At 39.0% G+C, this 17,195-nt stretch overlaps 1 protein-coding gene and 1 non-coding gene across 2 annotated transcripts in view; one reads left to right on the top strand and one right to left on the bottom strand.

The window, feature by feature from the left end:
- Acp3 (acid phosphatase 3) overlaps nt 1-17,195 on the bottom strand; it is a 54,610-nt gene that overhangs the window by 32,629 nt on the left and 4,786 nt on the right. Inside the window, exons 2-5 of the mRNA XM_013159978.3 lie at nt 11,994-12,089; nt 10,809-10,895; nt 10,218-10,370; nt 4,210-4,308 (exon numbers count right to left, since the gene is read on the bottom strand). Coding sequence (XP_013015432.2) covers nt 4,210-4,308; nt 10,218-10,370; nt 10,809-10,895; nt 11,994-12,089 — 435 coding nt within the window. The remainder of the gene's footprint in view (nt 1-4,209; nt 4,309-10,217; nt 10,371-10,808; nt 10,896-11,993; nt 12,090-17,195) is intronic.
- On the top strand, nt 6,659-6,794 carry LOC111753480 (small nucleolar RNA SNORA2/SNORA34 family). Its single transcript, XR_002788270.1, has one exon. It is a non-coding gene; the product is annotated as a small nucleolar RNA SNORA2/SNORA34 family (small nucleolar RNA).

Here is a 17,195-nt window from a genome sequence, read left to right as displayed (position 1 = left end):
ATATGCTTCTCTCATTTTTAAAATACTTAACCTCCTTAAGGTGAGTACTTTACCTACATTTAAAATACTCCCCTGGAGGTAAGTATTGACTAGATTTGTCTGTCTGCTTATGTATTCCAGTAATATTGGGTAGGGTAATGATAAGCAAAGAATTTCATGCACACACACTAATTTATTGTTTCTCATTAGTATATGAAAGTTGTGTATAAATTCTGACTTATTGCCACATGTTCCTTTGGATCTTATTGATGTGCTCTGCTTCAGATTCCTTTTAGAAGTTAGTGAAGAGTAATTCATATATAAATGAATGCACCAGGTGAAAGGAGAAAGCAGAACGCAGGCCAAGGCTTCCTAGGAAAATGTACTAGACCTGGTCTCTGGTGAGAAATGAGAAATCTGGATGAAATGCAAACATTTTCTGTGTTCTTAGATTGTCATGAGACTCATGCAGCTATCTGATTGTTGAAATTGGAAACAATTCCTGGGAAGACATTTGGAAGATATTGTTTATCTGATGAATACATTTTCTAGGAAACTATATTTTGCCAGTATTAACCACAACAGATGTCCATAAAATAAACAGGAATAATTGTTAAAGAGTGCCCCATTCTCCGAACCCCTAAACACAAAAGGTCCAACGCCAGATAATGTTATGGAGGAAGAAATCTTGCCAAGCTTTTCACAGTAAACTGTTTTAATGCTACGTTAACTGTTCTGGGACATAGAGAAAGGAAGAAAACTTTCAAACATTTTTGAGTTAGATGTGTCACTGATAATGACAAAGATAGCCCAGAAACTGAGACTATAGTTCAATGTCAAGTGTAAATATCAATGCAAAAGGCCTAAGTAAATTAGCAAATTCAATGTCACATTTAAATAAAAGGCCTTGATTTGAGTATCACTGAAAAATTTTGATTTTTTAAAAAAACACTTGAGAACAGGGAAGAGAAATAATTCTTGAATTTGATAAAAATATATGCATTGCATTTTGGTTGAAAAGCCAGAATGATTAAAAGGAAAAAAATGTATAATCAAGAATAAAACAAGGATGCCTACTACCAACACTACCATGTAAGTATTGACAAAAGCACATAAGGAAAAGACAGAAATCAAGGGTATAAATATTAGAAAACTAAAAGGAAACTACCCTTAGTTGCAAAGCAAAATAAACCTTTATAAAAATATGTAAAGCCCAGGGGAAAAATCCTAAAATTATTAAAATAAGAATAGGAAAAACATAGTGTTCTTCAAAAGTTGTATGTTTTCCCTAAATTAACTTATCAATTTAATATGATACTAGCAAAAACATTAAAAAGGTAAATATTTCTGGAACTACAGTATCTGGTTCAAAAGTTTACCAAGAAATTAAAAATATCGTTGTGAAAACTAGAGAATGTATGGCAATGAAGGCAGACCAGCACTTTAGACATTAAAGCATAGTGTAAAGTCTTAGGATAAAATAAAACTATGATTTTTTGCTAATAAGGACAATTGTACTGAATAAAAATGACAGAAATAGATTCCATATGTAAGAGAATTTAAATATATAACAGTTTAAGTTAGAAAAAATGAACTTTTCAATAAATAGTGATGGGACAGCCAGATAATCTGGGAAAAGCAGGGTATGAGTGTCAAAACTAACACTAGTAGAATCTGTAAGTGGATGTAACATGTAAATGTAAATATGGAGCTGTAATAGAATTAAAAGAAAGCCTTGCAGGCTTCCCTAGGAACTTAGTAAACAAGGAACTCAAAATATAGACACCATGGAGACTGTGGGGAAGGAGAACAAGAAGGCGACAAGAAGCTAGGCCCTCCCTGCAGGTCGGTGCCATGCACAGACCACAGGAGGCATAGCCAGATGCCAGCCCTTTTTTGCGAGTTGACACCATTTGTGAACTGCTGGGAAGGAGAACAAGAAGCCAACAAGAAGCCAAGCCCTCCCTGCAGGTCGGTGCCATGTGTAGACCCCTGTGGGGAGAAGCAGATGCCAGCCCTTTCTGCCACTTGGACTTGGAGACAAGAAGAGCCATGGTCTTCTCTACCCTCACTGTAAGTGATTGGCTGATCCAGAGAAACACAGGCTGCCAGGATAGCTACTCAAGTAAAATACGACTTAATGCTTGTAGTGTTTAGTGTTTCACTGACTCTGCAGGTCTAAAGTCGGTAGTCTGATCATCTATTCAGAGGATAACAATATGTACTGTAGAGTCTATGGAGGATCTCCTTCTGAAGGTGGTAGCCATTGTTAATTCCCTATTATCTTGTTTTGAAGTCCTATATCATTTTCACTGTTCTGTTTGGTTGGGTTTTATTGTTTTGTCTTGTTTGATTTTGTTACATCCAATGGCATGAGAAGCTATTTCAAAGATAACAAGATATATTACGGTAGCCATTTTGGATTTACTATTATATTGTTTTGAAGTCCTGTATTATGTTCATTGTTTTGTTTTTATTGGTTCTATTCTGTCCTCTTTTGTTTGACTTTTACTATGCCTGAAGTTATGCGCAGCTATTTTGAAGACCACAAGAGGCATTACTGTAACTATTGTTGATTTCCTATTAACTTGTTTTGAAGTCCTGCATCACTTACACTGTTTTGTTTTGATTGGCTTTATTCAGTTTTATTTTGCTTAGTTTTATTCACTTTAAGGTAAAAATTATCAATCAATCAATAAATAAATGAAAGACGATTAGTGGAGCTTACATTTGACTTAAATGTAACAAACAGAATGAGTGAAAAAAAGATACATCTTTGATATATCACTGTTTCCAAGGTGAATAATTGTGGTCACTTTAAAAATAATAGAGACCATCTAAGACTATATGTTAATATACTTACAGCCTACATTGCCCCAAAACATCATAAGCAAAGTCAATAGGCAATACATGTAACAGCAATACATGTATTGTATAACAAATGCCATTCATATTACAGGCAGGACTATTAAAATATATAGTGACTGCCAGGTGTGGTGGCACATGCCTATACTCCCAGAACTCTGGAGGCTGAGGCAGGAGAATTGCCATGAGTTTGAGTCTAACTAGGGCTACATACTGAGTTCAAGGCCAGTCTGAACTATATAGTGAGATTCTGTCTCAAAAAAAAAAAAATATATATATATATATATTTGTGTACAAAATATATCAATATGTATATATATATAAAATTTCTAAATATACATAGAAAAAGAAAACCAATAATTCAAAAGAATAATAAAAGACTAGGAATAGAAAAAAAATACAGATAACATTTAAGTGGATGAAGAAACCCAACTTTTTGTAAGAGAAAAAGTAAAGAACAATGTTGTATAAGAGTGATAATAGTGGTCTTCCTAATCTTGTTCCTGACTTTAGAGATAATCTGTCCAGTGATACCATTCTCATGTATCAGATTTGCAAATTCTCCTGACATTTTCTACATATTATTGGTGAGATTGGACAAATGAGCACGTTTTGCAGGACTGTTAAGAAAAGAAATTGATCCAGCCTCATTGGAGGGGAATTTGATAGTATTTCAAAGAGACCCAGAATTTCTACTTCTGGTAGATTATTGTGCAGATAGTATCTATGAAGTTGCTTAGATTCACAAGGTATTCAGATATGCTATAAAAATGACAGATTGGAAATGACCTATGTTTTAATCAATAAGGGCTGGTTAAATAAATTATGGTGCATCCACAAATTCAAACACACCACATTTATGAAAAAGAAAGAAAGGTTAAGGAAATTCTTTTTATACAGAAATAAAAACATTTCCAAGACATTTTATTAAATGAAAAACAAAATCGTCATCAACAATGGCAACAAAAATCAAAGTGCCCAGCATTATCACTATTGTGAAACTCTCAGAATATACTTGTGTTAGTTTGCATATGCATAAAGCAACTGGAAATTGTATAGAAAATAATGTCAGTGGTTACCCTGGAGTGCTTGACAGACTTTCCACTGTATTTCTTTGTATTTTTGCTGATTTCTGTACCAAATGTATAACTGATTCAAAAGATGAGTGTTTTAAAAATACATAACTTTTCATCTACTTTTTGTGAAGAAGATAGTTCATAAAACAGAAGCAAAAAGTCAATGTTTTTTTTGAGGCAAGTCTCCCTATGTAGTTCAGGCTGGTCATGATCACACTTATGTAGCCCAGGCTGGCCTCAAACTTGCCTCTCATGCTCAATTACACCCTTAAATAATACTACTTTTAACCTGGTAAGGTTGGATCCTCTTCTGGAATTCCTCAGATTTCAAAGTTTCACTCTCAAGTTCTTGAAAACGAGGGCAGTTCTTGAAAGGCATGTAGAGCAACTGGGGACAAAAGGAATTAGACTGTAGTTAGTTGGAAGAACCTTGCCAACAAAGTTACACAAGAGATGGATGGATGAGGAGGGGAAGGAGAGGGAGGGGATGGAAAAGCAATTACTCCACACATGTAGGCTAAACACTGTGTACTACACATGCACCAATACAGAACAGGATCTGGGGAAAAAGAAGCCACACAAAATTCATTAGGACTAAAGCAACCTTAATAGAAGATTCAAATGTTCGAGCTAAATGGACATTCTAAAATTGGAGGGAATAAGATTAAATTGGTCATCAGGTTTTAAAATAGTAGAATATATACTTAGATCTGAAACCGCCCCCTCTTTTTTCTCTTATAAACTGGCCTAAATAAAAATGTGCTGTTGGTAAGTGCTCATGATTGGTAGTTTTCTGAATGAATAACTGTTATCTTGATTCCTCCCCAAACCCTTTCATTTTCAGCAGTTGGTGCGCGAGAGTGTGTATCCTGTTTCCCCACAAGAATATGAGAGGTTTTGGAAAGAAACTTAAGACGTTAGCTAACCATGCGTTGGCTTCAGTTCCTGCCAATTTGCAGACTGTTAAAATGAGGGTGTATATTAAACATATGGAAATATAATTTAAAGCCTATTAAGAGGACAAAGTGATAATCTTATAATGAGTTCAAATTCCATAATCTCTCATAATTTTTTCTATAATGTGTAGGTTGGTGACTCCCATGTGTATTTTGTTAGCTGGATGTGGTGCTACATGCCTGTAATTCTAGCATTTTGAGAGGCTGAGACAGGTATACTATGAGTTAAAATCCATCCTAGGCAACTTAGTGATTTAGCAAAAAACTAAGATGTCTCAAAAAACTAAAAAAATAACGGAGGATGTAGCTCAGTATGAAGTCCCTGCGTTCAATCCCAAATATCACATGTACACAGATACACACACATGCATTTTGCTGCTTTTTCTTTCCATCTGTCCTGGATTTGTAGCCCTTGGGGGAGGGCACTGTTTGAATGTTTGATTGTTGAAGACCTTAAATTTAGCATGTGCAAAGCTGAACCCAACTTTTTCATTTTTAGTCATTTACTCTTAGTAATTTCTCTTCTTTTGCCAATGACAAAATATAATAAATCTGCTTTTTCTTGTCTACTTTTGAAATATCTCTAACATAGACTGTTTTTGTTTATTTTCGTTGTCTTCCCCAAGTCTAAGATACCAAATTTGTATTTCTATTGCTTCCTATTCGGTCAACTGACAGCATTTCCTTCTACCTACGTGACCTGGTTTGAATTTCTGCTCTGCTCCGTCTTGTTCATCTTTGAGGACAGGGTCCCTGCAAGCCAGAAGTTTCTCTTTGAGTGGGCCTGCCAAAACTGACTGGGTCTGAGAGTGGTGCCAGAGTGAGCCACAGACAACTTCTAACTTCACTGTAATTTCATCTGTGTGCTGAATGACATCCTCGCTGCACCATGCCATTCATGTCAGCTGCCAATCGCCATGACAAGAGCAAGAAAGACCCATGAAAGGAAACAGATGGTACCTAAACTCCTGGAAAATCTCTGCTCATTTTCAGAAAAGACAAGAATATTTTCCTTTTCTTTATTAATTTCTCTGTCTCCTTCATGTCTTTCACCTCCTGATCCCTAGTGGGTCAAGAAGTTGACATTCAAGTCTTTCTTCTACTTGCCCTATTCTTGGCCAAAAATAAAAATCTCTTGTGCTGCTCAATTGGTATTCAGCTGGGTTACTGGTTCCACAATTCTGAGAGGGAGGAGAAGGGTCCAGTTTGGGGTCAGAAATAGGTAACATCTTCACAATGTATGCTCCACACAGCCACTATACTATTCCTTTCTATCATTTTATCTTTTGAAGGAATCAATCAAATCAGATTGTGGTCCTCAAACGTCTTTAGCTTTTTGTTTTACCTGAAAGAGAATCCAAAATCTTCATGGCTTACAAGAGTCTACACGAGGTAGGACCTAGAGAGCTCTCTCCTTTCCTTTTCTGCTATGGTCCTTCTTATGTCCTTCTGTCCAGCAGCACTGTGGCTCTCCACATCATCCCCTGAACACAGAGGCTTAGGGCCCTGTACCAACCACTCCTTGCCTGGAACATCTCTCCTCTCAACTCCTTCCCACTCCACCTTGGCTCCTCCAGACATCTCACCCCAGCAATTATGACATTAACTTGTTTACTTCCTCCAAGGAACACATCACCATCGAAATTATTTTCCTTATTACTTATTTCCTATAAGATATCATCCCAAGAGAATGAGATCCTGTCTTTCTTGTTCACTGCCATATTGTCTACATCTAGAACAGGGTTGACATTTTAGTAGCTACTAAAAAAACATTTTTTAAATCTGACCTTGAATCAAGGTCAGCAGCTTCCTGATGCTGTTGGTTCAGGCAGGAGCCTGAAGAGATGTCTTTCTATGGTCTTTCGGCCATGTCAGAACTTGGGCAGTGAAATGGTCAATTCATTAGAAAGAAACAGCTTGTAGAGGCCCTTTCCACCCTGGTGAGCGGCTGTGAGCGTGACAGGTGACAGGCTATGGCTGCCCAGGAAGGGAGCCACTGGAGTTTACTGGGACCCATGCCATGCTGGGACCTGGAGCACCAGGAAACCAAGCAACCTCTCCCTACTGCCTGTTATATTTTGTTGAACTTCAATATACATGAAAGTATGGACAGCTATTTTGAAGAGAACGAAAGACTCTACGACAGCCATTAGTAACTTCCCTATTGCCTAGTTTTGAAGACCTAAAACACTTTGTTCATTCTGTTCAGATCAGTTTTATACTATGTTGTTTGGTATGAATTCTCTGTATGCAAAGACATGGACAACTACTTGGAAGAAAACAAGAGACAATATGGTAGATAGTGAAGATCTCAGGTCATCTAGCTTTGAAATTTATATCGCTTACATTGCTTTCTTATGTCCTGTTTTGTTCTGTTTAATTTTACCCCCTTTAAAATAAATACAAAAATAAAAATTCGAATTTATTAGTACATGTGCATAGTACAGAATGTTTATACTTCCTGGTGGAAGTTGCTACATGTACATAACACACCTAATTCCTTTAAAAAACATCTATTTTATCAGTTGCTTCCTGTCGTTTCTGATTCTGTCCCTTGTCTAATTTTGCTGTCCTTCCTCTAACATCTTTTGCCATTTAGTTCCAGGCCTGCACCTCCTCACTCCTGAATTGTCTCTGCAGTTATTCTCTGCAGGTCCATTGTCTTTCCCTTCCAACCCTTTATCAGGCAAATGTCTCAAAGCTTGGTGGCTCACCTCAGGTGTGCAGTACTAAAGAATGCACGACTCTTCTCTTTTTGTACCCTGGAGGTGTGACTCCAGTTCCCACTCTGTGAAGACAAGCCAGTGTCCTGTGGTAGCTTTACACAGGTCTCTAAATTCCTCCAGCATGTACAGGTTGCACTTAAAATCATTGTCTACTGTCTTGTAATATGTTCTACATGTTTCACACATGCTAATTTTTCTCATCCAACAGATCATAAATTGGGAAGAAACTTGGGTACATTTTTCTCTTATATGTCTTTATAGCACTTTAGTACAGTTCTGAGAATAACTTTGTTTTGATGGTTTGATTTTGTTAGACATTTTTGTTTTGGACAGGGTCTTACTATGTGGCTTTTGTTGGCCTTGAACTCATTATGTAGCCCAGACTGGCCTTTAACTCACAATGATCCTCTGCCCCGCCCTTGCAAGTGTTGGGATTACAGATGTTTGTCACAATGTCCAAGTCTGATTTTGTTAAACTTCTTAACTGATAGGAGAATTTTGTTTGCCTTAGCAAGCAGGTAGCAGGAAATAGGTGAAAACTTGCTTGTTTCTTTCTCTCTCTCCTTCACTTTCTATTTGTTTTCCTCTCTGATAGCCTACATTCTCTTTATTATGTAATTTAATTACTATCTTTCTGGATTTCAGAAGATAGATAGGATTTCTGGATTTCAGAAGAAGATAGATCTCTTAGTCTACATGGGCTTAATTTGACACTGTTATCCAGTCTTTATCGCTCCAGAAAAGACTGTGACAAATGTGATTTTGTTTTTTATTTTGGAAAGAAAATATTCACAAAATTTTACAAATACTAATAATATATCACTTCTGATTATATATATGTATACATACTATGCTGAATATATATATATATATATATATATATATATATATGTATGTATAATGCTTTGAGAGGAGGAGTAAAGGAGCAAAGTGGACACTAATATATCCTAGTATTTTAGGGTCACTGGGAAAAACCCTGGGTCTATGCCAAGCCTCCAGCCACACAGAGATTCGATGGTGCTGCTCCAAACATGTCCTTGTGTTGGGATTCATGTGTTAGAGCAGTGTTGACAGCGGTGGTGACAGACATTCACCTAATTGTGTGTGTGTCTTTGGTATAAAAGTGAGTAATCTCTGACACACTTGCTCTGTCTCCCTGTATGTCACCCTGAGCCGTGTCACCATCCAGCAGGAAAGCCCTCCTCAGACCCTGGGCAGCTGCTGGCATTGTGCTCTCGGATTCCCAATCTTCAGAATGATTAGTAAATGAACCTCTATTTTTTAAAAATAAGCTTCCAGGTGGTGGTGCTCAGTTACAGAAAGAGAAACTAGGCTAAGACACATGGTCATGCCTGTCATGTGAATGCAGAGAAATTAGTCTTTGCCCCAAACTATATTCTTCATGTAGCCGTAAGTGCCACGCTGAGAGATTAATTTAACACTATATTATGTGTATTTTTATTTTTTTGAGACATGGTCTCACTGTGGAGCTCAGGCTGCCTCAAACTCACAGCAATCTTCCTTCCTCAGCCTCCAAGTGCTGGGATTACAGGCGTGCCCCACTATATCTGGAAATATTTTACTATTTTACATATATCGAATGCTTTGAAAAGGTCTAAGTGTTCTTGGTCAGTCCTACCCTGTGCAAATAAATTTAAGAGTACCTCTTCACCCCTTTTAAGCTTGTTTTATGGTACTGGTTCCGTGGAACCAGCTAGGGAGAGTATTTTCTACATACTCCTCCTGGCCGCTGCCATCAGAAACTGGCTTCTTATGAGCAGTGCCCTGCCCATCAGCAGTTTTGAAAACTCTCCAAGTGATTCTAATATGCATCTTAGGGAAGAAGATTGCACAAGAGTGCAAAAGGACTAGTTTTGATCCTCAAGGGGGAGTTCCCAGCCATGTGATTTTGAATCACTTTTGTTTGTTGTTTAACTTCTCTGAGAGCATTTCTTCCCTTGCTATATGTGAGTGCAGTACTGTTATCTTTCAAGGTAATTACAAAAGTTTCATATGATGGCGGGGTTTAACTTCTCTGAGAGCATTTCTTCCCTTGCTATATGTGAGTGCAGTACTGTTATCTTTCAAGGTAATTACAAAAGTTTCATATGATGGCGTATATTGTATACATGCTGCTGAGGCCAGCACAATGATGACATGTCTAAAAGTGTTGGGCATCAGTTACGCACTCAAAATTTTTTCCCTCTATCTAGGAATGCAGATTTTCATAGGCAAGGACAGTGTGTGATAGGAAGGGAGACCTTTATATTTTCTAGAGAGAGAACAAAGTTCTGTTGGGCACCAAAGTCCAGGGATCTGAGGAGGACACCGGTGTGCTTATGTGTGCGTGTAAAGGTGGAAAGGAGTGAACTGACGGAAGTCGGAATGGTGGCAAAACAAGGGGGATAGTAGCCAGTCAAAGAAAAGTTCAGTTTCTACTGTCTCTTGTCTGGGCACTCCCTACCCTATGTTATCCCTTGCAGCTTTATTTAAGAAAGAATAAGACTTCCCAGGCCAAGGCATGTTCAGACTTCCATATTCTCAGCAAGTCTGGGCAGCCCCCCTCCTGCATTCCTGGCTCCTGTGGAGCCTCCCGGACCTCCCTGGATACTGACCCGATCTTCAGAGGCAGCAACTGTGTGCACTGGAATGGGCTGCCAGAGCAGGTTGGGGTTCCAGATGCTGGAGCCTCCTGGGGCAAACAGGGCTGCCAGATTTACCATAGCACTCATCAAAGTCCGGTCAACATCTGTGCTTCGAATATAAACCTAGAGTGGGAGAATCAAGGCAGAAGCCAAATTAGAGGAAACGTGGAATTTTCTTTCTGTGGGGCTGATGGGTATTAGAAAAAGAACAGAATGTCCCCACTGAACTTTTAGCAGGCTTTGTGGGAACATCACATGCACAGCATCTGCTACGAGACGGGTAATGTTATGAGGATACCAGGGGACACAGCAACCTAGCAGGCTGACAGTGGAGTTGACAAGTGGTGGCTATCCTCATATTTACACAGATGCCTGAACAATTTTGAACTTACTCATATTCATACATTCTTATGAAAAAATCCTATCATGAGAAGTAGATTTATAAACAATCTCTCTGACTGGATAAGTTAATTAGAAAATAAGCAAAAACAATTTTGCACATGCAGAATTATTCTAATTCTTTCAAGAGTCAAAGTTTCCCTTTCTGGCTCCCCAATTTACCTGTTCACGCTTATAGGACTCGTTCAAGAATTGTCCATATCTCTTCCTTAAATACTGTCCAAGTTCATAATGCTGTTTCATTCCCAGCTATAGCAAAAAAGTAAAAATTAGGAAAAGTATGAGTCACATTATCATAGATATTTGTGTCATCTCATTGTACATGTTGGGTACACAAGGTGGGCTTGAAACATTTATTTAAATGAAAAGCTGTGATTGTTAGTCAGGAGTCTGATTTCCTGAGCACACGTACCTATTCACCCTTGTTGGCACTTCATAGAGACTTCCACTTAGTTTCTGGTTAATAGTAATGATCGACCTGATTTAAGCGAATGGATTATCTCTGGTGCGATCTACTCTTTGAAGTGAGGCTAGTGGGCCCTTTGTTCCTCAGCACACCTTCTCTATAGATGCTTTAGGAAGTAGGGCTCTTTGTATTTACTGAACCGCTTCTAACAGGGGTCCCCAGCCAGTAGGAACTGGACTGCACAGTGGGAGGGTAGTGGCAGGACAGGCAAGCAAAGCCTCCTCTGTATTCCAGCCACTCTCCTTCTCCCACGTCACTGCCTGAGCTCTGCCTCCTGATGGAGCAGTGGAGGCACAGGATTCTCACAGGAGTGGATCTAGGTCCACTCCTTGTGAGATAGTAATGTAAGGTAACACAAATGGAGTACACAATGTTATGGTACTAGAAAACAAGTGTGCCGTGTAATAATAATGGAAATAAGTGCATAATTAACATGCTGCCCTTGAATCATCCTAACCTGTGGAAAAATTGTCTTCCCCCAGTGGTTGCTGGTGCCAAAAAGGATGGGGACTGCTGACTTATAAGGAATCTTCAATCTCAATTTGTCCAGCTGATAAGAAATACAATTCTGATATCATCACTTCCCAAAATGTTATTCCTCAACCCTGAGGATTCATTCAGCTTACTGAGTAACAGACTTTTTCCTGCTCTTTTTGCAGGAAAAAGCCTGAAAAACTCAGGTGCTGCCTTAAAAGCTTTTGATTCTCTTCAGCATTTTAAACTCATATATCCTATTGTTCATGCACATCTCTCAGGCTTAAATAAAACCAATAAGGTTAAAAACAAAACAAACAATAAAAAGACCATGTCAAAACAGACAATTCTGTAAGTATTTCTCTAAAGATTCATCAACAATTTTTAACTGAAAATCCCCAACCAACCTGAGTGAGTTGCCCAAACCCATCCGGCCATGAGGATTCCTCAATGGGGTCATTAGGAAAGGTTTCAATGGGACTTCTGTCTCCATGCCGAAACACCTGAAAATACATATGCCACAATAAGCTTGCAAATTTAGTGTGGGTGTTTTGCTTTTGTCTGTCAATTAGACTTTCTTCTATATCTCTGGTTCTCAACCTTTGCTGTTCACTGGATTCACCTGGAGAATTTCAGAAAATTCAGAGGGCAAGGTTCAATCTCTAATAAATTTTGAATTTATTAATCTGGGCTGTGGCGAGGACACTGGGATTTTTAAAACCTCCCCAAATATATCTCTGGTTAACAAGCAGTATTCTGGGCTGACAATGTAGCTCAGTGGTACAGCACTTGTGTTATGGTTTGTGTCTGGATGTTTCCCCCCAATGCCTCATGTGGTCATGTCGAGGTAGGCTTTTTGGAGGTGGCTGAGTCTAGAGTTTGTGATTGGTTTGTTGTCTAGTGCTGGGATTGGTGGTGTGGGTGCTGCACCCACCCTTGGCCTATATACAGTATAAGGGAGGGAAAGAGGCTCATTCCTGCCTTGTGCCCCATTTGCTCGTACTGCTTTTGCTGTCTTCCACTGCTATGAACTATTTTGCCCCTCTGGTATACCGCCTTGCCTTGAGGCCAGCTAATTATGGACTGGAAACCTCCACAAACTTCTGGTAAATAACCCTTCCCTTCCTTGATTTTGGGGATCAGGTATTTTGTCTCAGCAAAGATAGAAAAGTAACTAAGACAACTTGTTTATCATGTCTGAGACTCTGGGTTCCATTCCAAGCCCTGCAAAAAGAAAACAAAGCCTATTGTTCTAAGGTCACTTATGGCTCTCTTATATTTGAGATAATGCTAGAATCAAGATAATTAGCCATTAGTAGGAAGGTGATACAAAAAATAGAACTAGATTTGTGCATTGGATAAAGTAGAAAGAAACACAAAGCTTATATGATTGGTTTAGTGCAGAATCCTTTGATGAGAAACATTCTTCCCTTAATTACCATTACAGAAACAATAGTTTTTAAAATGTACAGTACTAAAAATAGTGGCTTTTAAGTTACATGTTCCATTCGTGTCCATTTTGAGCCAGTCATCTGTCAATTTTTAGGCAGTTTAGGGTAAAGAAGTTACAAATAGAGAACTTAGGTGAGTTAAATCTCAACATTTCACAACATATGTGCATATAATGCACATATGTATTCATTGCATGTTTCTCTTTGGGAAGAATAATATGAATTTTTGAAACCTTGGTATTTTAATTCTTAAAATGTTTGAGTAAGATACCAAGTCAAACACAAAGGCATTTTATAAGTAAAAGATAAAGAGAGAAAAATACTCAAGTAGTACAAGGCAGAGTCGATGATGGAACACTTGTCTAGCTTGTACTAAGCCCTGAGTTAATTCCCCAGCTTGAAACAGTGAGCTTTTGTCTCAAAAGAAAAAAAGAGAGAGGAAAAATCGACAGGCAATGCTGCAGTAGATTATAACAAACTGTGTCAGGTAAGGACCAGCGTGGTTGAAGGCTGCCCTCCAGGTAGTAAGGACGGTTGTGTGTTACAGCTCTCTAGTTTCCTTGGCTGTGATCAGCAATGCTAAGGCCAACTGTTAGTGCCTTTCTTTCTACAATCAAGACACACTGAGACTGTTTATATCCTAAGCAATTGTGCAACACACATTCCCAGATCTGAGTAATCAAAGTTATTATTTGGCTTCAATAGATTAGTTAACCAACATTGTTGCTTTTGAGGGTTTTCAACCTTAACACCACTGACATTTTGGACTGGACAACTTTTTGTGGCAGGAGCTGACTTGCACACTGCAGAAGCTTCGTAGACCTTGACCCCTACCCACTAGTTACCGGTAGTATTCTATTGTGTCAATAGAAAAGGACAGTGATCCTTCCTTTTATCTTTATGAAGTATGATCTAAGAATATGGCCTAAGTTGCTTCCAAAGCCACCCCCGGGAAAGGCAGGCTCCTTTGGTGTATCTTCATCCACCTTCTTTACTGATGTGGCACTAAAGTTAATCAGGCTCTTCCCCAAGTCAAAATGGCCATGAAAGGTAAGTGTTTTGAACCAATTTAGGACATTGAGGCAGACCGTATAATATGACTGAAGTCACTCATGAGAGAGGTTTCCAAAACTGCTTCAGAGAGTGGCAAGAACGAGATGGATATCTTTAGAGTGGACTATTTTGAGGAGAATTAATGTCTTTTACTGTAATACATTTTTAAAAATGTGAACGCACACCATATCCCATACCCCATACCCTCAGCTGGTGCCTGCGATAAGGCCAAACACACAAAGAAACCCTGGCTTGGGGCCATTCCTCCAGGTCTTCTTTGACTCTCCTGCCAGCTTCTCACAAGGGCTTAAGAAGCTCATCCTCTCTGTGCTGCTTTTTCTTCCTGCCCTCTCTTCCCCCGTCTTTTCCCTCATTCCTCCACTCGTACCATTGCTTCTGAAACTGTAAGTCTTTCAGGTTTGGTACCCAAGACACACCACACATTTGGGGCTGACTCTGGCAGTCCTGGAAGGGGCCTTGGGTCTTGATGTTAAGCTCCTCTTCCCCTTCTACTTTAAGTTTTGAAGAACTCTTAATGATGAAGACTACCATGAATGAAAGCCCATTTTATTGTGTTCTTTTAGAAATTGAGAAATAAATCTGATAATAAAGAAGCTTAAAAAGTAAAATGGAACTGAGTATGGTGGCACATGCATGTAACCCTAGCTACTTGGGAAGCTGAGGCGGGATGGCTACCTATTGGAGGCCCGCCTGGGAAATTTAGGGAAACCCTGTTTCAAAATAAAATGCAAAAGGTCTGAGCATATGGTAAAGCACCACTGGGTTCAATCCCTACCACAGCAAAAAAGGAAACAGAAAAATAGACAGGGTGGGGTATGAAGGGAAGGAAGCTGAGGATGTCTAAAAAGAATCAGTGTGGTAATACATTCCGCACTCATCAGCGAGGAAGTGGGGGCCAGAGTAACAAGATTTTTACCCAGGACTCAGGAAAAACAAGAAGCCACAAAAAAGAGAAGTGTTGAAAACTGTATCACATTGCTTCAAACTGTAAGTGTAACAGGAAAGGTCTGGCTTTCCCCTTCCTTAGGCAAGTTTCAAGCCCCCACTTTATCAATGACGAGTTGGGTGACCCTGGGAAAATAATTAGGTTCTGCGCACCTCAATTTATCTCTTTGTATAACAATAAAACCATTATTTACCTACCATTCAAGAGCAACGTGAGAATGAAATGTGTAGTATATAATGTAAGGACATCAATATAGTAATGAGCACGCCAGAGTGCATTTACCATATGGGACTTACTATTATATTTGTTACTGTTATTGTTGTTGTTTCTTTAATATTCATGCATTTAGCTTAGCTATCTTATGTATTTCCTTTCTACTGTTTATATTGGCACCATAAAGTTGTTTATATTAGATAGTAGGCATTACTTGTTGAGCAAAAACAAGTAATGCCTACTATCCTTTAAGGAACACCTTTATTACTTTCTAATCTTCTATTGCCTCCTATTTAAACAAGAGCAATAATTGACAGCTAGGTGTAATGGTGCACTCCAGGAGCCTGGGAGGTTGAGGCAGGAGGAGGCAAGTTTGAGTCCAGTCTTAGGAACCTAGCTGGAAGAAAGGGAGCAGGGCTGGAGATCTAACTTCCTGTGAAGGTCAAGAATCAAACACACATACACAAGCACACGCACGAACACTAATTGATTATTCCTTTAGATTTAGGACACTTTGGTATCAATGCCTACAGTGGAAATCTAGTTGGCTGAAATATCTTGAGCCAAATACAGTTTTCAGTCCACTTCCCTGAAAAATTGCAGAATATATGGGGACAGAACAGGAGATATTCTTCTCTGAGAACTGAGTGAATCTCCCACTGGCCTGGCACCATAGCTCAGTGCCCAGTGGTCTCTCAGCAAACATCCTGAAAGAACATGCAGGTCTCCAGAGGCAGCCACGCTGCACCTTGGCTCAGGTGACTACAGAGCCACAAAGCAAGGGAGACAGACGCCAGGGCAATTTATGAGCTCATGGTTCGGTTCTCCTGGGATAGTTTTATGTGCTGCATCTCCTTAGAAGCTGTGCCATAAATTCTGTGCCATCAGAACCCCTGGAGTTCAGGGTCCACAGTGTACCAAAGATAAACTCCAGCTTCCTTCTCATTACCCGATACTATACTAAGATAATGTTAGAGGCCTTCAGGGCAACTTTGAGGATTCAAAGTGCCAATATAAAGTAACTAAAATCTGGTAAATGTGTACAACTCATTAGCTCAAATCACAATTCTCCTTTAAAAGAATTGAAATAAAAGAGGTTTACAGGTCTTGAGAAGTTCACTTCTGGGGCCACAGGTACTGTTCAGAGGTGAACAGTGAAGATGAAGGCAACAAAAAGACAATAGTAGTCTTTTCCAGCATCGTTTTCTGTCCTCCTCCTTCTTTTTTGTAAAATCTGTTTAACTCTTGGATCCACATTTGGCATGTATGTTTCTCCAGTTTGTATTAGATCAGATGCCCAAAGCTGGAAAGAAAACCCATGGATTCAAAACAAAAAATACATAGACACTTCATTCTTTTGAGACTAAAGAGAATAAGGAGAAAAAGCTGGCATTTTAGGGGGTTTTGGGGGGTAGGATTTTGCTATGTATTTCAGGCTGGCCTTAAACTCACTATGTAGCCCAGCTTGGCCTCAAACTCATAGCGATTCTCCTGCCTCAGCTTCCTGAGTGCTGGGATTACAGGGTATGCAAATGTTGGCATTTTAATTAACTGGTTATGTGAACATTATAAAACACACATATGAGGTGTGATACTACAGGTATACTAATAATAATTACAGAGTTTAGTGCATTTACCAGAAAAACTCAGAGGTACTTTTTGTATATTAATTCAAGTAAGTCTCACATCAGTTCCATGAGGTGCTACTTCTCCCATTTTTACTAATGAAGAAACTGAGGCACAAATAGGCTAAATTACTCACCTAGAATCAGATAGGTAGGAAGGGACTGTGCCGGCATTCAAACCCAGGCTGTCTGATTTTGGGGCCTGCACTCTTAAGTACTATGCTGTTGTGAGGTACAGACCATTCTAAATTTCTTTGATGTTTATACCACACACTTCTATTTAAATTTCCAAGTTTTTAG

This window comes from Cavia porcellus, unplaced genomic scaffold (assembly GCF_034190915.1).
Source record: "Cavia porcellus strain 051 isolate PalLab524CR breed Dunkin Hartley unplaced genomic scaffold, mCavPor4.1 scaffold_5, whole genome shotgun sequence".
Lineage (NCBI taxonomy): Eukaryota > Metazoa > Chordata > Mammalia > Rodentia > Caviidae > Cavia > Cavia porcellus.
This window is presented reverse-complemented; position numbering and strand designations above follow the sequence as displayed.